The sequence below is a fragment of the Bison bison genome, unplaced genomic scaffold (assembly GCF_000754665.1).
Source record: "Bison bison bison isolate TAMUID 2011002044 unplaced genomic scaffold, Bison_UMD1.0 scf7180017864516, whole genome shotgun sequence".
Classification (NCBI taxonomy): Eukaryota; Metazoa; Chordata; class Mammalia; order Artiodactyla; family Bovidae; genus Bison; species Bison bison.
Window position 1 is genome coordinate 10,686,206 of NW_011495069.1, and position 26,007 is coordinate 10,712,212.

The 26,007-nt window shown below is 43.0% G+C and overlaps 2 protein-coding genes across 8 annotated transcripts in view; one reads left to right on the forward strand and one right to left on the reverse strand.

The window, feature by feature from the left end:
* Nucleotide 1: 1 nt before the first annotated feature.
* On the forward strand, nt 2–2,236 carry RAB42 (RAB42, member RAS oncogene family; the record flags this gene model as incomplete). Its single annotated transcript, XM_010830262.1, has 2 exons — nt 2–132; nt 779–2,236. Coding segments are annotated over 2 exons (555 nt in total), but the record flags the coding sequence as incomplete, so codon positions are not given.
* A 6,593-nt stretch (nt 2,237–8,829) lies between these two features.
* Nucleotides 8,830–26,007, reverse strand: part of TAF12 (TAF12 RNA polymerase II, TATA box binding protein (TBP)-associated factor, 20kDa) — a 24,751-nt gene continuing 7,573 nt past the window's right edge. For 4 of the 7 annotated variants that reach the window (XM_010830183.1, XM_010830184.1, XM_010830181.1 and 1 more), the window contains 6 exons: nt 21,328–21,411; nt 20,390–20,641; nt 18,431–18,508; nt 14,293–14,407; nt 10,817–10,905; nt 8,830–9,325 (listed from right to left, as the gene is read on the reverse strand). In XM_010830183.1, coding sequence (XP_010828485.1) covers nt 9,290–9,325; nt 10,817–10,905; nt 14,293–14,407; nt 18,431–18,508; nt 20,390–20,641; nt 21,328–21,399 — 642 coding nt within the window. In that variant the 5' untranslated portion in view covers nt 21,400–21,411 and the 3' untranslated portion in view covers nt 8,830–9,289. The remainder of the gene's footprint in view (nt 9,326–10,816; nt 10,906–14,292; nt 14,408–18,430; nt 18,509–20,389; nt 20,642–21,327; nt 21,412–26,007) is intronic. The other 3 variants (XM_010830186.1, XM_010830185.1, XM_010830187.1) reach the window with 1 other exon arrangement.

Genomic DNA, 26,007 nt, shown 5'->3' on the forward strand with positions numbered 1-26,007 from the left:
CCCCGAGCCCGAGCTGGAGCTCGAGTCGGCGCCCACGGTGGGCGTCGAGTTCTATACCCGCACTGTGCAGCTTCAGGCTGGGCCGCGCGTCAAGCTGCAGCTCTGGGACACGGCGGGCCAGGAGCGCTTCAGGTGCGCGGTGGGTGGAAGGTGGGCCGGGGGAGGGACGAGAAGGGTTTGGGGTGAGGGGTTTCTGGTTGGGGCGGGGTGACCATGGGGATCCTTCAGAGTCGCCGCCCTCAGTGGCCCAAGTAGGATCTGGGGGTCCCTGCCCCGGGCCCGGGTCCTTCATGCTTGAGTCATTCATCCTACAAATAACAGCTGGTGGGCTGAGCCCCTGAGCTTGATGCCTGAGACCTGGCCCGGCCGGCCCCAGTGGAATATTTGACACTGAAACCTAGAGGGATGAATGACCTGGGTGCTGAGAGGGCCCACAGAAGCGCAGAGAGGGAGGTGTCAGGGAGAAGTGGAAAGAAGAGAAATTTGTGTTGGCTGTGAAGGATGCGTAGGAGTTTGCCAGGGAGAGAAATGGGGAAACCTGCAATCAGGAAAACATCAGGTTTTCTCCAGGAATGGTCAGGAGAGTATGGGAATCAAACTGCTCCCTGACTGAGGAACACACAGTAACTTGGGAGAGACACAGACCCGGGGAAAAGGGAAGCAGAGAGCAGTGTGAGATGAGCTGAAATTGGGGTGTGAGGCAGTCACTGGATGGAGGAGGACGCAGGGCCCGGTGTGCTGAAGGCATAACCCTCTCCCACCTTACTCCCTTCACCAGGTGCATCACCAGGTCCTTTTACCGGAATGTGGTGGGTGTCCTGCTGGTCTTTGATGTGACAAACAGGAAGTCCTTTGAACACATTCTAGACTGGCATCAGGAGGTCATGGCCACTCAGGGCCCTGACAAGGCGATCTTCCTGCTGATTGGCCACAAGAGTGACCTGCAGAGTGCCCGTTGTGTCTCAACCCAGGAGGCGGAGGAGCTGGCTGCCTCCTTGGGCATCGGCTTTATGGAGACCTCCGCCAAAAGTAACTGCAATGTGGACCTGGCCTTTGACACCCTTGCCAACACCATCCAGCAGGCCTTGTGGCAAGGGGCCATCAAACTGGAGGAGGACTGGGGGGGTGTGCGGCTCATCCAGAACACCCAGATGTCCAGGCTGCCCAGCAGGATGCAGCACCCGGGCCCATGCAGGTGTTGACTCTAGGAGGGAAAGGGTTAAAGCAGTGCTGGTGGGATGGGGAGTGTTCGTATCTCTCTGGAGGCCAAATGGCAGAATCTATTCAGACAGTTATTACAAACCATATCCTGGCACAGTCATGCCTCCTGGATTTTGGGGTCTCAGAGCTCAGCCCCTTTTCCACCAGAAAGGTCTGAGAGGCCAGGTGCGCAGCTTCCTGTCCTGGAGCCTGTTTCCTCTGTGGTCAGAGGAGCGCATAACAGACCCCACTCGTGGGGGCTTGTGGGCATGACTGAGATCATGGATGCGCTCTGCTCAGCCACAGCCAGAGCCTCCCGAACGGTGAGAATCCAATAGCAAGAACTGTCATCGCGGCTGCTCTTTCCTCTCTTGGCTAGGACGTGGCCGTTTCAGGTAGTGTCCCTGGGCTCGGATGCCGAGCTGCTCAGCGTGTGGACGCTGCTACACAGGCGAGGAGGGGGGCAGGGGCTTTCAGGCCGAGCCAGGTCTTCAGGCTTGGATGAGAAAGTGTGTCCTAAAACCCTGATTGCTGCCAAATCACAGCCAAAACGGATCGGAGAGGCAGGGATGAATATGAACAGCTCTCTGGCTGGGCGCATGGTGGACACTGTTGGTTAGCCACCAAAATCTCCCCTCAGGGCTGAAGAACCCATGGCCTCCTCCCCACCAAAGCTCCTAGCTGCTGGGAGTGCTAATGTGGTGGCGGAGCCCAGGCTGCTGTCTCTGGGAACTGCCTGCTCATCTGGGGCAGCCCACAGTCCAGCATCAATGTATCAGATCTGTTGGGGGCGGTGGGGGAGTGTTCAAAGGCCTGGCCTTCTTGCCTCAACTCTGAAGGAAACACCCATCTTCATCATTCTCCATGGGGTCGAGGCCACTGTTAGGACAGCATCACAGCTAAATTCTGCTCAATCCTGCTTTCTTCCCTTCCTCCCCCCCAAGCAGGTATTGGTCTCAAGAATCTTCTAATAGGGACTTCCCTGGTGGTTCAGTGGCTAAGACGCTGAGCTTCTGATGCAGGGGGCCTGGTTTCGATCCCTGCTCAGAGAGCTAGATCCCACATGCTGCAATAAAGATCGAAGATCCTGAGTGCCACAATTAAGACTCGGTGCAGCCAAGTAAATATTTTTTTAAGAAATAATTTCCTAATAAAGGTCTGCACACAAATACAAGGGGGAAAAAAAAGTCTGCACCCTTGGAATTCCCTGGCGGCCCAGTGGTTAGTATTCTGTGATCTCAAAGCAAAGAGCCCAGGTTCAATCCCTGGTTGGGGAACTGAGATCCCACAGTCTGCATGGCATGGAAAAAAAATTTATATATAAAAGTCTAGGGGACTTCTTTCATGGTCCAGGGGCTAAGACTCTGAGTGCCCAGTGCAGGGGACCTGGGTTCAATCCCTGCTCAGGGAACAATTACCCAAACGCTGGAACTAAAGATCTCACATGCCACAGTGAAGACTGAAGATCCTGCCTGCTGCAACTAAGACCCAGAGCAGCCAAAGAAGTAAATACTAAAAAAATAAAAGTCTGCACACTGATTTTGTTCTCAGAATCTGGCTGCTGGGGAACTTAACCTGCCATAGAAGCTGCTAGGCACAAAATATCCAGTGGCGATGCAGGAAGGGTTTATGGAGGGAGGAATCTTTACACTTCACTGAAGGCAGGAGAAGAGGGTGACAGAGGGTGAGATGGCTGGGTGGTATCACTGACAATGGACACGAACCTGGGCAAGCTCCGGGATGCAGTGACGGAAGGGAAGCCTGGTGTGCTGCAGTCCATGGGGTCGCAATGAGTTAGACATGGCAACTGAACAGGCAACACAGCAGGTGTAAAGGGGTATCTGGGCGGTCTCATTGTGCCAGCAGGCATGGGCAGGGCAGGGCAGTTGCCACAGCAAAAATAGCACAGCCACCCTACTCACTGTGACCTGGGGCCAGTTACTCTACCTCGTTGAGTCTCAGATTCCTCCTCAGTAACCTGTCACTGAAAACCCCTCCTTCCTAGGGGTCTTGGGAAGTTTTTACTCTGGTGATTTTTAGCTTCCTCGCCATGGCACCTGGGCCAGGAGGGGACCTCTCTGTGCTCTACTCCTTCCCTGCCTTCACTTTTTAAAACATCACTCATTCTTCTGAACATCTTGCAAGGTTGGCATGACTATCCTCATTTCGCAGATGAGAAAGGGTAGGCAGGAGAGGGAAATTATTTGCTTTAGAGTTATCATTCCTTCATCAAAAATGTCTTAAAATGAGCATCTACTCTGATCTGGGCTCCAGGGATACAGCAGTGAACAGGAAAGAAAAGTAGTCCTAGAGCTGACGTTCTAGTGGAAGAGAAAAAACTAGTAAGTGGGACTAAATGAGTCCTAGCTGTAAGTGCTATAAAGACCACAGATCCGGGAGATGGGCCTGAGGGTGATGGGGGCTCCTTTAGAGCAGATGGTCAAGGAGGGTCTCTCTCAAGAGATGGCCTTTGATTTGAGAACCTAGATGAGGAGGAAGAACCAAGCTAAAAGCAGAGATCTAGGCAGAACAGCGTCCAGCTCTGATTGGGCACTTCTTATGTACCATCTGCCAACAAGTTTGCCATTGCTATCTCAGTTCAGCATCCCCCCACCCCGATCTCTAGTGTAGATTGTATCACCCATCTTGAGGGTCTCAGGCCTGTTGGATGTGACTTAGCATCCACATTGCCCCAGGGGATCTTTGTAAAATACAGATTTGACCTGGCTGCTCCTCTCCTAGAATTCTTCCCTGGCTCCCCATTGCCTGCAGGGTAAAATCCAAACCCTTTCCCCCAAGTCCAATCTAATCTGGTCCTACGGCCTCTCCACCTGCTTTGCCCAGCTTCCCAACCACCTACAGCCCTGGGCTTTGCACATGCTGTTCCCTTTGCTTGAAAAACCCTAGCACTTTCCTCCCTCCCTGTGTTATCTGATCAGCCTGCAACACTCAGAATAACATGGCCTCCTCTCAACCATTGCATTATCCCAGCTGCCAAAAATAGGGCAGGCTTTTGGTCAAACCTGGGTTTGAATCTCAGCTCTGCTATATACAATTGTGGGACCCTGGGGAACTCATTTCATCTAAGCCTCAGTGGACTCATCTGTAAGATGGGGATAATACTAACACAAGTTTTAGAAAGGATCAAATGACAAATCAAAGGCAGTATTCCTCACTAGGCACTAGGAGCTCAGAAGGTGGAAGTCCACTTCTTCCCCTGAGGGTTTTGCTCTTATGACTGTTAGGGAACAGAGATTGCCAAAGTACATACTTCAGGGAAGTAAGAATTCCAGACGCTAACAAAGTTCTTAAAGGTCCTGACCTCTTGCAGAGATATGAGTTGGGCTCCCCACAGGCTACTTGGCCTCCAAGCCTTTCCGTGAGCTGCTTCCTCATCTGAAAACCTTGCAGCCCAGGCCTGAATCCCCTGTGCCCTTCAGAAGGAACAGAACTGAAGGTCTGCCACTCGGGAGACCCTTTCTGAAGACCCTACCTATTCTGGGAGCCACTGAAACCTGGCAGATGAAGAGGGAAGGTTTGTCCGACCCACTCTGCGCAGGCTGGAACCAGAGCCTTCTGGGGAGATCTTTCTCTACCTCTGAGCCTCAGTTTCTTTATGGTAAAATGAGAATGATTTCTACCTCACAGTTTTGTTAGAGGATTAATTATGACGTGGACTAAGTGTTAGGTTACTTAACACTTAATGTTAGGTTACTTCAGCCAACAAGGCCCCTCTGCGTCTTTAGTGTGTGATTCCCTTGCCTGGAATGTCCCTCCTCCATCTCTGACAAAACTCTGTTCACCCATCAAAGCTTAGTCCAACCTAACCTATTTCTTTCCCTGAGCCTTCAGGGCACTTAACTGAACGGCTCTCCTCTGCAAATTTCAGGCTCTGCTGTACCTTTTTGGCCCACTAGAGGGCAGCTCTTCGAGACCGGGCTGATTCCCTCGAAGAAGCTCTCGAGCAGGGGAACACTGGGCTTTCTAAGACCATTAGGGAAAATCTGAAACATAACCAAGAATAAAGAAACTAGTATAAAGTAGTGTGAAGAACTTCTTGTACTCATAACTCAGCTTCAACAAATAGCAGCAAGCCCATCCTATTTTCCTCTTTTTTTTTTTTTTTTCCCTCTCCCTTTTCTTTATGAGTTATTCTTAGATCCTGGCCCTGGTGGGTTACAGATGTGGGAGGACCTCTCTACGACCCCTGGCTGGGGCGTGTCCCGCAGGAGTCCCAATGTTGGGAGAGGTAAGCCTCACACTGCAAAGCCCACGCTCAGGGACTCAGGTCAGCAGAGGGAAGAAAGGGGTCAGCACATGGGGTCTGCAGGGAGGGCATCTTTGCCAACCGCATCACCCAGGCAGTAAAGGTAGACTTGTCTGAGAGTTGTGGAGGCAGAGCCCAGGGGTCTAGCTGGCCAGGAAGGGTCCTGGGCTCAGCCCCTGCTCTGCCTTCTGTACCACCCACCCTTGAGGGCAGAGTCCACCCATCAGAAAGGGAAGGGGTGGGACTCCCCTGGTGGTCCAGTGATTAAGAATCTGCCTTCCAAAGCAGGATTCGATCCCTGGCTGGGGAACTAAGATCCCACAGGCCACGGGCAACTAAGCCCACGTGGGGCATCTAGAGAAGCCCATGTGCCTCAACAAAGACCCAGCACAGCTCAAGTTTTTTAAACAAAGAGCAAGGGAAGGGGCCTTTGCCTGGAGAATAAAGGACTACACTGGGGCTGTGGGGAGCTTCCCAACTACAGGAACTGTGACACCTCAGTCCAGCGCTGCCCTCCTCCTCCCTGCCTTACCCCATGCAGGAGGGACCCCCTCCAGGATGCCTTCTGGATCCCAAACGGTGCCTTCCAGGTCCTCAAAACTCACCTGTTTTTGTGACCACCCCCTACAGCTGCCTTTTGGTTGATTCAAACTTTGTTTATATGCCTGCTGTTAGCATCAGAGGGCTTCCCTGGTGGCTCAGCTGGTGAAGAATCTGCCTGTAATGTGGGAGACCTGGGTTCGATCCCTGGGTCAGGAAGATCCCCTAGAGAAGGGAACAGTATTCTCCAGGATTCTGGACAAGTCCACAGGGTCACAAAGAGTCGGGCACGACTGAGCGACTTTCACTAGCATCAGAATCTTGTCAGATGGGATCTTTCCCACAGCCCTAAAATGCTCCACAGCTGAGAGAGGTGATGCTCAGGCTGAAGAGGGGTGGGAAGCCCAGGGTCAGCCAGCTGGGCTCCCCACACCCTCCCAACCCCCTGCAAGACACACATGGCAGACTCCAAACACGGGCACTAGACCCCACCACTAGGCCTGAGGGCTGTCCACCCCCAGGCTTACTCTGCTCACCTCTGACCATTCTCTCCTGACGTAGCACCTTATGCTTCAGCCACGTTGATGAGGTGACTTCTTCACACCTCCAGGTCTTTGCATGCACTGTCGCTCCCTTCTCTGTGCCCCGCTAGGACTTGGGGAGAGAGTTTAGGGCACAGTCAGGGGAGCAGGTTCTGGAGTCAGAGGGACCTGGTTGAAACCTTAGCACTATCACCAGTACCTGTGTGATCTTGAGTAGATTACTTACAATCTCTCAAGTTCAGTTGCCTCACTGAAAAATGGGGTTAAATGACATTATTACAAAGTGCTTAACACTTTTTCTTCACGCTTGTTGGGGAAACAAGCTTATTCACAGAAGGTGCTCGGCACACACATGGCACCTAAGTTCTGTCCGGAGCACACGAATTCACCAGCCCTGCTCCCCACTCCCTGGGCTGCTCAGCATGTGTTAAGTCGTCTGTGTGCTCAGTGTGCAGAGCTCTGGGAATCAGATGGGCCTGGTTACTTAGCTAGTGAGGTAGAAGGCCTTGCACCCAGGCTAAGCTGCCCCAGACACCGAGTTAGGAGATCCCTTATAGATACTTGGTGACACCCTTCTCCCCACATCCAGTCACCAAGTCCACACGAGCACCACTTAAACAGCTGTCAAATCTCCCTTCTCTCCACTTCGTTACAGCCACCTCAGTCCAGGCAACAAGTTCTTATGAACCTCTGCTTCTACAAATGTTTTCTTATCCCCTCCACTGTCTGGCCAGAGTGATCTTTTCAAAACACCAATTTGACCATGTCACATTTCTGCCTAAAATCCTTCAATGGTTCCTGCTTTCTGGGTAAAGCCCACTCTTCTGAGGCCTACAAGACACTGCATGACCTGGCCCGTCTCACTTCACCACACTGCACTGGGGTTGGCAAATGTGCAGCTCTCTCTCCTTTAAAGTGGCCCTGCCTTCCCATGGATCCCTTAGATTACAGCTCAGCTGCTCAGACTCTCTCCCCTGACCCTGGGAGCCTCTGCTTTGTAGTTCTCGTCACAGAGGCATGTTCCCTTCCCCTCGGTGGAAGGAACGCTCCCTGTGTTCATTCATCACCATTGGCCATGCCTGGCATGGGCAGGGGCACAGCTTATAAACACTCGCTGGATGAACAAGCCTCTCAGGAAGCACACAGGACAAGATGTCTCAGCTGGAGGAATGCACTCACCTGTCACACAGCTGATCAAGAACTGAGGTCTTCTGACTCAACCCAGCTCTTGCCATTAAACTGCCCGGATTCCCTGCCCTCTTCTGTCCTCAATGGAAGATTCAAAACTAATTCTGGATTCCTTCTTGGCTGCCGAGGCCAATGACTCGCTCCTACTGCAGGAACTCGGTGGAAGGCTTTTTGCAGCTTGGTAATCACCAACAGAACATCCTTTGAGTGTCCCCCAGCAGCATCAGGAGGTTCTGGAGAAAGCACAACCCTTCAACATCCTCTGGCTGGTGGGAGGCCACAAGAGTGATGACTGAGTGACAGGTGATGCCAGAGGAAGGCGAGAAGCTGGCTGCCTCTTTGGGTGTTTATTATGTTGAGACCTCAGCCAAAAGCAACGGTGACATCCAGCACAGACTTTAAGCTGCTCACTCAGGAGATCTATAAGCTGTGAAGATAGGGGTCATGGGGCCAAACTCAAGGTGGGAGGGAGTAAAAAGCAGGGTCCCACCACAGACCAAGTCTCAGGAGGCAGAGACCCAAAGCAGGGCAAGGGGGATGTGTCTGTGCTGGTGGCCCCTGGGTGGGCAGCCATGCTCCCTGAAGCTCCTGGAAACTTCATGATCCACAAAGGTCTCTGCCAGGCACAGAACAGGATGATGCTAGGTGCCACTGGAGGTCATGACCCTGACATCTCAAAGCACATGGTTTCCTCTGTGAGATGGTGAAAACACTAGGATCTCCACAACTACAAACAGACAGAAGCCTGCACGGAAAGGCCTTCCCCCAAGTCTCCTGCTATCTTTTCTCAGCATCAAGGATGAACTCCAGAAGTTCCAGAAAGCATATCAAAAACAATTTCCCCAAATCAGGATGCCTCTTCAGTTTAGGGCTGATAAGAAAAGGTCACCCTGCTCGATTATTATGGCAGAGAGACTGGACTGCAAGTCCTGCTGATGGTAAGGTCTTCCTTGGAGTAAAAATAATGGAAAAACCCCTGGGTTTTTTCCTCCATCATACAAATGAATAATAGTGCTGCCATCTGCTGACTAGAGGCTCACATTCAGCCTTGCTTATCCTTCTCTGGCATCTCAAAGGCTGTAAGCCATGTACCCTGTTTCTTTCGATTAATAACTTCTTTATTCTGGAAAAGCAAATGAAAGTCATATTCATATAAACACTGACATTACAAAGTACAGGGAGAAGGGGGAGGCAGAAGGGAACAGAAACCTCTAAAAATCCTGCTAATATTAATACTCTCTCACCAAACAAGACCATAATGCTTTGTCCCCTATTCAATCACTTACATAATAAACCACAAATAAAATCTTCTCTGGAAGATACACTGCTCTTCTTTGAGACGGCAGGGAACAAGGACTGGAAGTTGGGGTAGGAGGCTTTATTCTTTTGGCAGATCCTCTCAGTCATTATAGATATTGCTGCACTGTTAATAAAAAATATATGCTTCTCTGTAAAGCATTAAAAAAAAAAAAAATCCAAGGATGAGATGGCTGAGGTCTCAGCTCAAGTATCTCCGAATACATTGCTGTCCATCCCCTGAGCTTTCCGTGCGTTATTTCTTGGTTGTTTTCCGGATCAACGCCATTCTCTGAAAGGAGAGAGAAATAAGCAATGACAGGTTAGAGTGAGGAACTGTCCAGGAAATCCATGTGTGGTTACCAGGTAGCATGATCTACACCACTCCTGAGGCTGGAGTCCTCAGGAACTTACAGGCACAGGGCAGCTCAGCAGACTCCTTCTAACTAAAGTGCAGTCTGCGGGGCCCTAAGAGATGTTTCTATTGGCCAGTAGACCCATTTCATTGACTGAAAGACTCAAAGAGCCCTATGCTAGCAGGATGGCAAAAAAAAAAAAAAAAGTTAAAAGCAGAAGCTGACACTTCTTGCCTTTTGGGGATTTAAAGGGACAGGCCATCAAAATATGTGTTTTCTAGGCTTACTCCCCGTCACCATTCTCTTTTCCTGATGATGGTGAAAATAGGGAAGAGGCCTCTGTTTTGAGCCTGTTGCCAACACACAAAGGGAGCTGATATTTCACACTGGATGACCTGCAATGGAGGAAACTGACTCTAATAATTTCCACCATAACCCATCAGGGCAACATTCAGATCATGGGTTTCAAATCTTCCTATTACTAGCCACTGGCCAAATTAACAACTTGCTTTGCTCACTCTTTTTGACTAAGAGATTGTTTTAACATTATGATATTTGCTGACTGATAAATAAATAGGGCTAAAAGTGGACAATTTGATAGCAGAACCAAATTGACTGTCCACTGCCTTGAGGGACTCCCTTCTGAACAACACTGCACTTAGGCTATTAGCAGTCTCCTTATAGAGCTTCCTTTGTGAGCTTTGTAAACATACCCATCCAGAGATCCTAAGCTATGGAAAAGCAAAGTACACTCAGTCAGAACTGCCCAACTGTGGCCATCTAAAGCTTGCAAAGAGCCCACTTTCAAATCAGAGTAGCCAGTTAAATTAAGATTTGTCAAATGGAGGCCAACATTGCTATGAGACTGACTAGTGACTGGGACAGCTTGTTCTCCAGCAGAAGTGGAGACAGATTCTCTTACTGACCCCTCAGTTCTGCAGTAAGAGGGACAGAGAACAAAGGTTAAGCTGGTGCAGAGGCCAGAATGCCTGACAGAGCAGCCTGGGTGCTACCTCCTGGCATAAGTATAGCATACTTCTTTCCTTAAACTGCCCTTTAGTCAGAGGGTTCTAGATGATGTTCAAATCAGCAACAATGAAAGATTTCATTAATGAGATGTGGTGGGCGTAAGTTCCATCCATGTTAGAAGAACCTAGAATCAACAACTTTAAGCAACACCACAGACACTCAATTTTTTCTCTCATCAGAGTTGAGAGAAAAAACAGACCTCACTGAGAACAGCGAAGTACCAAGGAAAAACATGTCTGATGTACCATGGAGCTTTGCTGCCTCCTGCCCTCTCTGACATTTGGGGGAAATGACACCGCAGTCATTTCCCAGCTGCAGATGGTAGCTGTGTGCCTTCTCTCTGAGACACAACTCAAGGAATCAGCTGTGGCAGCCTTGGGACTCTGAAGGCTTCTCACCTGTTTGTGAGCTTCTGTGGTGCAAGCTTTTTTGTAGGGTCGGATTTCTTCAGAGCCAAACCCTGGGATCCACATGTTCCACTGGCGTTCTGTAAGGAAGAAGCCCACACAGAGATAAGGGGACCAGGAAGAGAGTGCCTGGGTGCAGTGTGGACTCTCAGACAAGGGTCAGGGAGGACTAACCTGGGCAATCCACGGTACTAATAAATAGTAACTCTGAAGAGCGGCTCTATGGGATCCAAATAGGTAACTGCGTATGGTGCCTTAAAGGTTTTAGAGGACACTGTTTGACCCTCTTGCAAGGAAAAAGGAGGTAAATGAGTCAAAATTTTGGGTGTGAAGCCCTAAGGTTTTCTATGTAGCTTTTCAGGAAAGTTACTTGTTTCTTCAATCATCTTACCCTTATGGTCAAGGCAACCCCTCTCAAACCTAAAGGAGGAGTAGGAACAGAAAGGCACTCTTAGCAATCTGGAGTGAAGAGCCAGGTCCTAGCTCTGCTGCTTCACTGTGGAGCAATATAATGTTGGGTCTTGGTTTCTTGACCTTTTATATAGTAGTAACAACAGAAATATTCATTGGAAGGACTGATGCTGAAGCTCCAATACTTTGTCCACCTGAGGCAAAGAGCCTAGTCATCGGAAAAGACCCTGATGCTGGGAAAGATTGAAGACAGAAAGAGAAGAGGGCGACAGAAGATGAGATGGTTGGTTGACATCACTGATTCAATGGACATGAAATTAGGCAGACTCCAGGAGACGGTGGAGGACAGGGAAGCCTGGTGTGCTGCAATCCAGAGGGAAGCAAAGAGTTGCACAGGATTTGGCGACTGAATAACAACAGAAATAACCACCTGATAGGGTAGTAGAGAGCCCTCAGTGGCATGTTGCAATCCCACAGCCTGAGATAAACACACAGAAATACAGATACTGAAACAGGTATGTCCACGCCACAGCTCCATGTCCTTTTGCCACTGCATGACCGTGCCTGTAGGACTGCTACTCCATGTTACCAGAGGGCAGACATCAGTTGGTATTCTTGGTTATTCTCCTTTGTCAGAAACTGGCATAGCTACATGGACCCCTCAATCCACAAATACAAGTGTACTGCACTTTAAGTAGATCAAATGTAAAGAAATCACACATATAAGATTATTTAGGGAATAAATCTCTACTCAAAAGGAGTACATATTTAATATATATTCAAGTACAACTAGTTAGAAGATACCTAAGTTAATCAGTTGGTAACCTTGAATATTTAGATTCATTTAAAACTAAAGATAATGAATTAATATGAATGTATACTCTACAGATAAATATATTTAATGGAAAAAAAATAAAGAAATGAAGACCATGTCAATAGAAGGTGAGGTTATTTAACCATTCAAGTATAGGAAATAGCTGGATGAGAAGCAAACACTGGCAGTATCCATCCCAGCCTGCCCAAAAGCAAGCCATCAGGGTTTACAGCTCCACTGGCACTTATCCTTGGTAGGGCTAGGAGGAGGGGAGGTGTGCGCAGCTGACCTAGATGGTCAACACCAGGTTCCCTAACTTCCCATGCTTTGATCCCATGCCTCCCAGCAATCTTCCTTATGATTCAGGTTCCATTAGGTCCCCTGACAAAAAGCTATTCTGGTCATACAGAATTTCAAGTATTCATGTTTGTGATAATTATTTCTTACCCTTAATGAAGAAACTGACATTCCAATTTTATTTTCAACAATCAAAATACAAAACACTTTTACAAACAGGAATGTTAAACTCTGAAAGTAATAGAAACTGTGTGGGATTTTTTAGGGGAGGGTATGATAAAATACACATAAAATTAACCATTTTTAAGTGTATGGCTCAGTGGCAGTAAGCACATTCACACAACCATTACCATTATCCACCTCTTTTCATCCATCCAAACCTAAACTCTGTACACACTAGACAATAACTCCCATCGCTCCACCCTCCTAGCCTCTGGCAACCACCACTGTACTTTTGGTCTCTATGCATTTGTGTTGTGGTGGTTTTAAAGTATGTCTTCTATCAGGAAGTGGAGTCTGTGATCCCTCCCCTTGAACCTGGTCAGGTCTTTGTGATTGCCTCATAGAACAGAATTCAGCTTCCCAGGTGGCACTAGTGGTAAAGAACCTGCCTGCTAATGCAGGAGATATAAGAGATGCTGGTTCGATCCCTGGGTCGGGAAGATCACCTGGAGAAGGAAATGGCAACCGACTCCAGTATTCATGCCTGGAGAATCCCATGGACAGAGGAGCCTGGCGGGCTATAGTCCATGGGGTCACAAAGAGCTGGACACAACTGAAGCGATTTAGCACGTGCACATGCAATGCAGTGTGTCTTCAGAGGCTAGTTAACAAAAGTCATGCTATTTCTGCCATGTTTATTATACAATAATAGGTAACTGAAATATCTGTCTTCTGCTATTCAGTTCAGTTCAGTCACTCAGTCGTGTCTGACTCTTTGCGACCCCACGGACTGCAGCATGCCAGGCTTCCCTGTCCATCATCAACTCCTGGAGCTTGCTCAAACTCATGTCCATTGAGTTGGTGATGTCATCCAACCATCTCATCCTCTGTCATCCCCTTCTCCTCCTGCCTTCAATCTTTCCCAGCATCAGGGTCTTTTCCAATGAGTCAGTTCTTTGCATCAGGTGGCCAAAGTATGATGCAAAAGTATGATGCAAAGTCTTCTGCTAATAATACCAGCAATGTTAACCAGAAGTGTGTCATTTATTCCACCCCCAGTACCAGCACCTTCTGAGCAGTAGCTCCCTAATACCGAGAAGGAAGCCTTTCAGTCAGGGCTGATCTGCACTGAATCCCTTAATAACAGTGCCTCATTCTTTTGGCCTGACTTTGTAGTCACAGATTGTTCCCTTCCTTTTGATCATACTGCAACCAATGCAGCAGGGGATGGGGATGGGGGTGGCTTATTCATTTCCAAGTGACTATGATTACCAATGTTAGATGAGTGTCTCCCAGAAAAATCCAGGCTCAAATTTAGTGTCTATTAAGTAGAAAACCAGAATGCAAAATTATATGTACATTAGGGATAAAATGTTCTTGGGAAAAATACATCAATAAACTAAAAACTGGAAGGAAAATACCATTATATGAATGGTGGACATCTAATAGTTACATTTACTGAGCTCATTATTTTGTGCCAGTCACTTTACAACATTATCTATAATCCCCCAATGACCCTGTAAGGAGGATATTATGATCCCTATTTTACGAATGATGAAATCGACTTTAAGAGAAAGTAAGTGGAAAGGATAAGGTAGTACAGTTAGACAGTGGCAAACTCAATGCAGGGCTCATTCCCCTACCATGGATGAATTTCTCTTTTCTGTTTAATGTTACTATTGAATGAATATATAAATCCCAGAGCTCTAACGTCTGATCCTGGCAGGAAGGTTCCTGAAGGAGCAACAGTGTGGATACCTCAGGGAGAAACGAGACCGCATACCTAGATGCAACTGGACATCTTTCACCTCCAGGGTGCTGGACTTGCGATGCCGAGCAAGCTGGCAGGCAGCTGTCACCACACTCTCAATAAAATCATCAGCAATCTGCAGCAGCATCTGGGGGAAAAACGGTGGGGGAGAGTAACCATGGCATGGCAGGGTAGGCTCCTGTTGCTGAGACACCTGTATTTGCTTGAATCACATATCTAGTCAGGCTTTCTATTACAAGGCCTGGAATCAGCATTTGAGGGAAGGTAAGAAGGAGGAGTGAGGACAAGAGAAACATACCCACTCGTTAACCGGGTTCAGAGAAATTCACACCTTTCTGAGGATGCATTTTCTGTACTTTCTACCTAGCAGCAGTCCACCAGCCCAAGTCCTATCCCCTCTATATCTTCTTCTGAATTAGGGAGGAACATAAAAGTGAATCATTAAATCCTCATTTTCTCATTAAATCCTTCATATTCTCTTAAGCATTTTTATTTCCGTTATCTCACCGAGTCCTTATAATAATCCCATGGGGGGAAAAATGGGGCATAGATTTTATCCTAATTCTATAGAGGAGGATGCTAAGATTCATGGAGACTAACTTGTTTATAGCCATGTAACTACTAAGCAGTGGAAGCAGGATTCGAGCTCAAGGCTCTAAGTCCAAATCCTGGATTCTTTCCACTTCATTATCCACTATTCGTAGACTATGTAAAGAGCAAAATCAGAATTCTGAAGTTAAAGATCTACAATTAAAAAAACCTGAAATTTTGATTAGTGAATACCTTCCTCATGTCTTCCTCTGGAAAAAAAATAAAATAAAATTACAACCATAGTTCTAAACATTACTTTTTCTGCTAGACCACTAATATATTGCTATCTTTCCTATGGAACTATCTAAAAGAAAGATTTCAAATGATTAAACATGGTAAGTCAGATCCAAAAATGACCTCTCTCCTAACCCAATAAAACAACAAGAAAAGGGTTGGGGGTCGGGGGGAAGACATATAAACCCACAAAGACAAGAAGAAAAGGAGAGAAAACCTTAATGGACAAGAAATTCCAATAAACTTTTACAGCAAAATTTTGGAAAAGAGGTAACAAAGAAAGTGGGAACTGACCTAGCAGACAGAAGGTATAACACAAATGTCTGTAGAGGGGACACCAATGAGAACTGAACTGATTTCCCAGATCCAGGATTTGGAGCTATCATTAACCAAAGAAGACTTGACTCAGATATGGGACTAAAAACTGAAGAACTGTTAGATGTCTATATACAGAACAGACTTCCAATCCTCATCTTCAAAAGCAGCCAAGCGACTCTTCCCCACACATACCAGGATTACTAGACATCTGAAGAAAATCTCCAACACTAAAAAGAAAATAAACAAACCAAAGGGGGATTAGGGGACCCAGAGGAAACAGACAATACAGGGAAAAGAAGAAAATGTCAAACAACATAATTAATATCTTCAGAGAGAAAAATAGAAGAAGATCCTAACAATCATAAAATAAGAACAGAATGGATTAAGGGGGAAAAAAACAGTCAACAAGAAAAAGTTCATGGAAATTAAAATTTTTATTTAAAAAAAAAAAGTTAACATTTAGAAGATAAACTGAGGAAAGTTTCTCCAGCAAGCAAAACTTAGAATTGCAAAGAAATGAACAATAGAAAAGATTTTTTAAAAAACCCAAAACTAAGAGGATCAATGCAGAAGATCCAACATCCAACTGTTACTGTTACAATAACCCTGTGAAAAAAAAATGGAGCATGGATTTTACCCTAATTTTTTAGAGGAAGATGATAAGATTCATGGAGACTAACTTGTTCACAGCCATGGAACTATTACACGGACAACTGTCATTCCAGAAAGAAAGAACAATAATAGAGAAGAAATTATCAAAAAACTAAGATTAAAAAAATGGAACCCTCATAACAGCTGGTGGAAATGTCAAAGGATGGAACACTTTATAAAAACAGGAAATTCCTCAAAGGAAAAACACAGTTACCATATGATTCATCAATTCCAGTCTTAGGTATATATTTAAAAGAAATGAAAACGTATGCCCACAGAAAAAATTGTACATGATTTCAAAAAAAGAAAGGGAAGAAAAAACAAAAAACCTGTACATGAATGTTCATGGCAATATAAGTGATAATAGCCAAAAAGTGGAAATAATCCAAATGTCCATCAACTGATAAATGGAAAAACAAAATGTGGCATACCCATACAATGTACTATCATTATTATTCAGTCATAAAAAGAAATGAACTATCGATACCTGCTACAACAGGATGAATTTAAAAAACATTATGTTAAGTGAAAGATACTAGTCATACAAGACCAATTATTATATGATTCCAATTATTTGAAATGTCCAAAATAAACAAATCTACAGAAAGTAGTTTAGTGGCTGCCAAGGGTTGTGGGGATTGGGGGAAAATGAAGTGACTGCTCCTTTTAGGGGTGATGACAATGTTCTAAGATTATGTTGATAACTGTACAATTCTGTGAATATACTAAAAACCAATGAACTATGTATATTTCAAATGCATGAATTGTGTGTTACATGGATTTTATTTCAATAAAGCTGCATCTAAAAAACCAAACTCACATAGTGAGGACAAATATTTTCTCTCCAGATAAAAAAACATAAAAATAACAGTGGAATTATACTGTTTTTGCAACCTGCATTTCCTTTCTCTATCATTACATATTCCTCAGAAAAGAAAAAAACAAACAAACAATATCATCTTTGAATTGAGACACACAAGTGTCTAAAAGAAGCCTGTAAGAACATAGCACAACAAAAGAAAAAAGATAACATGTAAGGCTCATATGAAAATTCAGAACAGGAAGAAATTTGGACCCTAAAAGAACTCGGACCAGAACAGACTAAGGTTTCTTAGATTTCAGAAGACAATGGAGCAATGCCTTCATCACTAACAGGAAAAAAATAATTTCCAAATAGAATTCTAAATTCAGCCAAACTAAAAATTAAGTGTGAGGTTAGACTGCAGATATTTTCAAACATTTTACCTATCATCTAGCCTTTCGTAGAAGTAACAACAAAAAAATCTAGTCTAACAAAATGAGGGAGTAAAAGTAAGAGGATGTGGGATTTAGGAGACAAGACATCCATCAGAAAAAGAGCAAAAGGAAGGGGAGGGATCTGTGTAAGTGGATTAAAATAAATCAAACTAGAAGAGGATGGAGGTCTCTCCCAGAGGGAGAAAACCCAAATTAAGTATTTTTCCATTTGGAAAATAATGTTGATGGGGTATAAGATAGCTAATAGTGGAAGCTGAATAAAAAAGGCACAAAGAAAACTAAGTAACTAAAAAGGGTCAATTATCTACTTCAAGAAGATAAGTTATACCAAAAAGGAAAGGTAGTCATAGGCATGCCTTGGCTCACTGGTGATGAGTAAACAATTAAATAGCCAGAATAATGTAAATACTGATTTCTGGGCTATGCAAAAATTGTGACAAAACGACACTGGAAAAATGAGAGAAAGGAAAGTCTGTATGGCACGTATGTGAGTGGTTTAACAAATTCTTGTCTACCATAACAGTAAGTTTACAACTATTAGAAAATTAATGAATCAAAGAATATCTGTTTAAGTATATTACTCAGAAATTCAGTGGAATGGGGACTTCCCTGATGGTCCAGTGGTTAAGGCTCAGCACTTCCAATGCAGGGGGCATGGGTTCAATCCCTGGTCAGGGAACTAAAATCCCACAGGCCCCAACAGTGTGACCAAAAAAAAAAAAAAAAAATTAATTAATTAAAAAAGGAAAGAAATAGAAGAAACAATTTAAACTGTTGAAAGTGACTGCCTATGAGCAGCAGACTACACCCTTTTTGATAGGCAAAAATAGCAGTGTTCGGTATAAGTGCTAAACATTCTCTAAGGTGATTTGTGTAAGTTATTCTACCGGACCCTCACAAAAACCCTGAATAACCCTGTAGATAAATACTGTCATACCTTACCAACACAGGAGGAAGCTGAGTTTCACAAAGCTTCACTAACACACCCACAGAGCCAAGTCTCAAATTCAGATATGTCTGCCTCTAGTCTGTGCTGTTAACAGCTATTCTGTACGACTTCTCAGGGACACAGTCTCTGGAGTACCCAGTCCCACCTTACCTCCTCCACATCTTCATCCAATTGCTCATTAGGATCCACTTCTCTTACTAAGTCCTGTAACTTCTTCTTGGTCAATACCTAAAGTTAATTGGGAGAACAGTTTTCAGCCAATTTACCGGGTTTGATTTCTACTTTCCAAAGAACTCTCAGTCTGGCCTACCTGGAGCTACTACTGGAAGACTATATTCTAGAGTCAAGAATAGCCTAGGGAAAGGCACAAAGAGCAGCATGGAGGAGAGGCCAACATCTGTCAAACAGTTTTAGGAAACTCTATTAATTACCAATTTTCTGACCATCACAAGTTGTATAGCTCCTCTGCTGCCTTTGTATAGCTTCCCACCTGCCCAGCTCACAGAGCCTCCTCTCTGTGCTCTCCTAGGCTACCCAGGTAAAAGCAACCACCTCCTCCTTCGGCCTCTGTCGTACCCTGTGTGCCCTTCCATCATTGGGTTTCTTTCCTTGTTTTCTGACTTAATAGCCTAAAAGCTCCTCAATGGCTGGGAACATGTGTTCCTCTCTGTTTAACTGAATATTTGTATAAGTATGTACAACTATGGGAGAAAGCAATGGCACCCCACTCCAGTACTCTTGCTTGGAAAACCCCATGGACAGAGGAGCCTGGTAGGCTGCAGTCCATGGGGTCGCTAAGAGTCAGACACGATTGAGTGACTTCATTTTCACTTTTCACTTTCATGCATTGGAGAAGGAAATGGCAACCCACTCCAGTGTTCTTGCCTGGAGAATCCCAGGGATGGGGAAGCCTGGTGGGCTGCCTATGGGGTCGCACAGAGTCGGACACGACTGAAGTGACTTAGCAGCAGCAGTACAACTATGATCCCCTCTTTCATAAAGGAAAAATTATATCACATGTACATGCCACTAAAGAAGAATCAAAAACACACACTAAAATGTTTACCACAGTTACTTTGGGGTGGTCATAGAATTACGGACTATTTACTCTTTTTCTAAAATTTCACAAAAAGCCTGTATAACATTGGAAATGGGAAAAAAGAATACAATTTTAAAAATAAATATTTGTTAATAATGTCTCAGATCTATCCATTCTACCATTATTGCTTAATTCTTTACCACATATTGTGACTTACTGTAAGAGTCTCAGACTTCCTCTCAGTCTGCCCACTTTCTTACCTTTCTTGTCCCCTGTCAAGTTAATCCCCCTAAGATACTTTATTATGTTATTTTAATGCCTCATTGAATATTTGCAAAGATTGTTTATTGACTAAAAGTTCCAATGGAAACTAACATAGGCCCAGTATGTTCTGTTAGAATCCCACCTATACAATTTTAATTCCTGCTCTGCTCCAACTCCACACTCAGTATGGTAATCAATCTCCTGACTATCTGCATAACCCTTCCCATTCACTGTTGCTAGTTCCTCCCTCATTCTCTTGAACTATTGTCTCCTCATCCTGTTCTACTCAGCCTACAAGGCCCAAGTCAGAGATTATACTTATTTTTTATGGCTCTGGAGGACAGAATCAGGATCATGGGTAAAAAGAGGGGGTCAGATTATAGAATCATTGCAGAAAATGAATAATGGTAGCAGCTAGATGAACTAGAAGGAGAAAAGACTGGAAGCAAGGGTACTTTTATTACAAGAATAATGAATAATGAAGCCATTAATTATTTACCTATTTTATTTTGCTTAACAATTATATAGCATATATTTATATATAAATATATAAAAACCTATCATAGGCAAGGTATTGTATTAATGCATGCATGTGTGTGTGTGTATATATATATACACACACACATATATATGTATACACACATATATTCTACAAAGTAAAAATTGATAAATGTACATGATATACTGATAAAGAACTTAAGAAGTCTGAGAGGAAGAGGCAGCATCTGAGTTGGACATCTCTCAAAGTATCACTGCTTTAAAGAACAGATAAGAAGTGCCCACAGAGAACAAAAAGATGATGATACCTGATTGTTTTCAGGGCTGAGACGCCCTCCTGCCCCAGGAGTGCCTGGGATCTTCACCACTGCAGTGCTATTGGCCATGGAGCCTTGTGGAGGGGTGCTCGCTGGTTCCGGTTTTATTGATGAGAAATTGGACAGGTTGATTAGGGCTGAGGGACCAAACTGGTTCATAATCTGTCTTGCTTTGGACTTTAGCTCATAGAGCTTATCGAGATCTTGTTTCTTTTTGGAGCTATGAGGACCAAGGCCAATCAACTGTAGAAGAAAAAAGAATTAATTCAGGAAAGACATGTAATAAAGGATGAGTTTTAAAAGTAAAATTCTATGAGGTCTGTTGGACTTTGAAGGGTCTTCATCTGACACCCGCACATTCAAAATGGAATGAAGAATGTTCACTGCTCTCACCTGATATTTAGAAACCATCTCTTTCGGAAAAGCTAAATAGTCCACACAAGTGAAATAAGAAATTAAATGAAATGAGGAATCTTATGTACATAAATAAACTAGAATGAGCAAGACATTTTTGAAGACTTTGTAAAAACAGAATACTTGGTTAAGTAGTACATGCATTATTTTTGAACATCAAATAACGCTAAATTCAAATAAATCATGGCACAATCACATACTTGAAACCTAGTCACAAAACTTCAAAAAACAGATTAGTTCATTTCAGCATTTCAAACATGCTTAAATCTATGCCAGGGCCTGATAAACATAATAAATTTAGCAACTGTTAAAAGTAAGCTCTTCTCTGTCATCAAGGGCAAATTTTCTCTGAGTGTTAGCAATCTTTAAATACATGCAGAGTCCCTAGCCTGGAATAGCCAACACTTCTAAATTTTAGAGCCATGAGGTTGACTCAGTGGACCTCAGCTTTGGTGTCAAGATCAGAAGCACATTCAAGAAGTTCTGCCCACAGTGACCTCAAGGAGCTTACTTACAGCTATCTGAGTGTCTAGATCTTTAATTACATCAGCAACGGCTGTGAGCCCGGTGAAATGAGAGGCAGCCATTTCAAAAGCTACCTGTAAATGAATAACTGGCGTCAAGCACCACCCTTGTCACAGAACCATTTCAGTTGCATGGCCTGCATGTCTTCAAAGACCAGGATGCAGGCAAACTGGATGCAGAGAAACATCTCTTTATTCCTACTGTGCACCCAGAAAAACATCTCCATCTCTTTCATATATAACTTTTTAAATTAATTAAAGATAACAATAGTAACATTAAGACTCTCTTCCAAAAAATGAATGCTCTACTATTAGGGATAAACTAGCAGCATATGAAACACTTTATTGACCAAAATTACAGAATTTGAACCTGCAAGAATCATGGCAAAGTTTTCAGAACTTGATAAAGCTTAACAACCTAAATGGAGAAGGCAATGGCACCCCACTCCAGTACTCTTGCCTGGAAAATCCCATGGATGGAGGAGCCTGGTAGGCTGCAGTCCATGGGGTCTCGAAGAGTCGGACACAACTGAGCAACTTTACTTTCATTTTTCACTTTCATCCATTGGAGAAGGAAATGGCAACTCACTCCAGTGTTCTTGCCTGGAGAATCCCAGGGATGGGAGAGCCTGGTGGGCTTCCGTCTATGGGGTCGCACAGAATCGGACATGACTGAAGTGATTTAGCAGCAGCAGCAGCAACCTAAATGAGTATCTTCATCTATTCTACTCTTGCTCCTATTGCTAAGCTCCTCTCCAACAAATTGTTTAACTCTCTAATGGCAGAAATCATCTTCTGCTGGTTTACTCTTAATAAAAGCAACTAGTTAAATGATTAAGAGAAACTCTGTTGGCCAAGAGTTGACTGAGGTGGGTAGCATAACATAAAGATTACTTTTTTAAAAAAACACATGGTCCATGTTTCCTTCTCCCTACTCACAAATGTTACCAAAGAAAGAATCAGAAAAAGAAAAGGTTGTTAAATGGTAATAACTCTTCTAATGTTATAAAACACAAACTATTTTCCTGGAGCAAGTTCTATGGTAAAGCTTTATTGAAGATTATCAGTATGAACATACTCTGTCCTCAAATTACATTCCCACAACATTCAGCAGACTTACTTCCCAAATAGCACTGAGTATTGCTCAAAGTAAATGGAAGAACTTTTGTGTATTTCTGAATAATGGAAACTTCCCTATTAAGAACTTGGACATAGGGACTTCCCTGGTGGTCCAGTGGCTAAGATTCCATGCTCCAATGCAAGGGGCATGGGTTTGAACCCTGGTTGGGGAATGAGATTGTAGGTGCCACAACTAAGCACTGGTGCAGCCAATAAATAAATATTAAAAAAAAAGAACCTGGAGATTAAAAAAAAATATATCTATCTACACAGTACCAAATATGAATAATCATATAGGAATTAATCTTAAGGAATAGCTCTGATGGCTACTAATAAAATAAACAGCCTTAATGAAATAAGTGGAATCTGTGTAACGTAAGAAAAATCAAAGTTTCTAAGACAAGACTGAAATTTACCGTTCCCACTGATTTTGTTGAGAAACAAACGATACTTCTAACTTTAAAAAATTCTGGGTCAGTGAGCTACTTCTTCCATTAAAACAAAACAAACAAAGCAGATGATAACCAGACACCCATTTCCAGACTGGCACTGCTCTGAGTTTCCTAGACCGTTCCTTTATTTGGTTGAATTTAAAGCACCAGAACACCTGGGTGGGTGATCATTTCATGGGCTTATACACCTGTCAAGCTCATCACACTGAATATTTAAGATCTATGCATTTTAAATTATGCCACAATTAGGGACAATAAACCAACCCCTCCCCCAAATAGGTAAAAGATTACACTCCCAGGCATTTATCTCAGAAAACAGAAAACTTATGTTCTCACACAAAGCTATATACTCATGTTCATAGCATGTATCAATAGAGAAAAGACATATTATTGAGTAAATGGTGGTGTATGATTGAGTATATCTGGAAAACATCTAGTTTCATATTTAAAATTTAAATAGTTGATCAATTTGCACTGGGGGGTGTTATACATTTTCCCTTTCATATGCTCCTCCATTCCAGATTGATCAGATATTTAAATTTTAAATATCAAATCACAGATAAAATACAGAATATCTTTAAAGAATATTCTGAAACCTAAAATTTACCTTTTATACAAAAATTAACTCAAAGTGGATCACATATATGTAAAATGTATAACTACAAAATTTAAAAAAAAAAAAAAGAAGAAAATTTTTGGGCTCTAGCTAGGCAAAGCATTCTCAGACATGACACCAAAAGCATGATCAATAAAAGGGGAAACTGATAAATTGGCCCTCATCAAATATTGAAAGTTTCCTCGGTGAAAGCTCATGTAGAAAAGATGGAAAGACAAGCTACAGACTAGGAGAAAATATTTAAAAACTATAGATCCAACAAAAGACTAGTATCTAGAATGCATTAAATAAACTCTCAAAACTCAATAGATTAAAAAAAAGTAATTCAACTGGAAAATGGACAAAAGTCACACCAGACATTACACCAAGGAGGATAAGCAGAGAGCAAACAAGCAAACTGAAAGTCATTCAATCAACATTAGTCATTAAAGAAAGGCAAATTAAAACTATAATGAGATATAACTATACAATTATCAGAATGACTAAAATGAAAAATAGTGACCCCAAGTGCTAATGAGGATGCAGAGAAACTGGATCACTCACATAGTGCTAGTCGGAGTATAAAAGGCATAGCCATTCTGTAAAACAATTTCTTAAAAATCTAAATATATACTGTCACAGAGGAGCCTAAACAGACAAGAAGGCTAAGTGGAAAAACTAAGAACTGAATAAACCATGGACTTCAGCTAATAAAGATATATCAAAATTGGTTGATTAGTTGTAATGAATATACAATACTAATGTAAGATATTAATAATGAAGTGCATTATTATAGTAACTGGATACAGGGTATATGGGAGCTCTGTACTATCTTCTCAATTTTTCTATAAATCTAAAATTGTTATCCTGGTAGGACCTCCTAGATAAATAAATAAAACTGCTCTAAGAGTTTATTTAAAAATGGAAAAAGAAAAAAATCACTAACACAGGAAACAACAGGAATGAATCAAAATATTTTGGTGGAAAAAAAAGTCGGTCTCAAAATAATACATACTATGATCCCATTTATGTGAAATTTTAATACCTAATGATCTAAACACAAGTCTCTAATGATAGATGAGGCCGAGACTGACTGCAGCAGGGCAGGGTGGAAGTTTTCGAGGTGATGTAAACCTTCTATATCTGAAGTGCGGGGAATGCTTACACAGCTGCTACATTTATCAAAACTCACAGAACTATATGCTTACAAGGTATACATTTTATTGAATGCAAATTATACCTCAACAAAGTGAATGTGGAAAAACAAAAACAAAAAACCACACAACTACTATATGACCCAGCAACTGCAATCCTAGGCATTTATCCTAGAGAAAGGAAAACTTACGTTTACACCAAAACCTGTACATGAATGCTCATAGTAGACTTACATGCAATAATCAAAAACTGCAATCAATTCAGATGTCCTTTAATAGGGGAATCATTAAACAAACTGGGGTATATCCATACCATGGAATACTACTCGGCGAGAAAAAGGAATGAACTACTGATATGCACAACTTGGCTGAACTTCCAGAGAATTATGCTGAGCAAAAGCCAATTCAGAGCACACACTGTATAATTCCATTTATATGACATCTTTGAAATAACAAAATTTTACCAACAGAGGACAGATTAGTGAGGTTGTCAGGGACTGGGTGGGAGGGAGGGAGATGTGGTTATAAAGGGGCAACGAAGAGCCCTTGTGATGGAACTGTTCAATATCTTGATAGTGATGATGGATAAATTAACCTATAAAAAGTGATGAAATTGTGTAGCACTTAGTACATATATACATATAAGCAAACAAGTACAGGTAAAACTGGGGAAATCTGAATAAGATTGTTTGGTTGTATCAATGTTGATATCCTGATTGTCATATCACTCAACAGTTTTGCAAAATGTTATCAGTAGAGAAAACTGGTGGTGCAAAGGGTGCTCTGTATTATCTTTTATAATGTTATACAAATCTAAGTTATCTCAATTTTTAAAAATTGGAAAAACAATATTCTCAAGAGTAAATAATATCCTTTTAAAGAAATGAAAGCTCAGGAGCTACAGCTCAGGAGCCATAAAAGAGACTAATATGCTCAACTACACAAAAATAAAAATGTCTGCATGGCAACAAGTATAACAAATGAAGTTAAAGGACAAAAGACAAACTAGCAAAAATACATGCAAGATGTATCAAAGAACTAATTTCTTTTATATATAAAAAATAACTGCAAATCAGTAAGAACTAACTACCCAAAATAAATACTATGAAGAAACACGACAGTACAAGAGAAATTCAAATGGTTCTTAAAACAATGAAATGATCCTTATTCTCATTTATAATAAAAATACAAATTAAAACTACAGGGTACTATTTATTTGCCATTTGGCAATGATGATAACGTTTTAGTATACATCAGATCAGTCGCTCAGTCGTGTCCGACTCTTTGCGACCCCATGAATCACAGCACGCCAGGCCTCCCTGTCCATCACCAACTCCCGGAGTTCACTCAG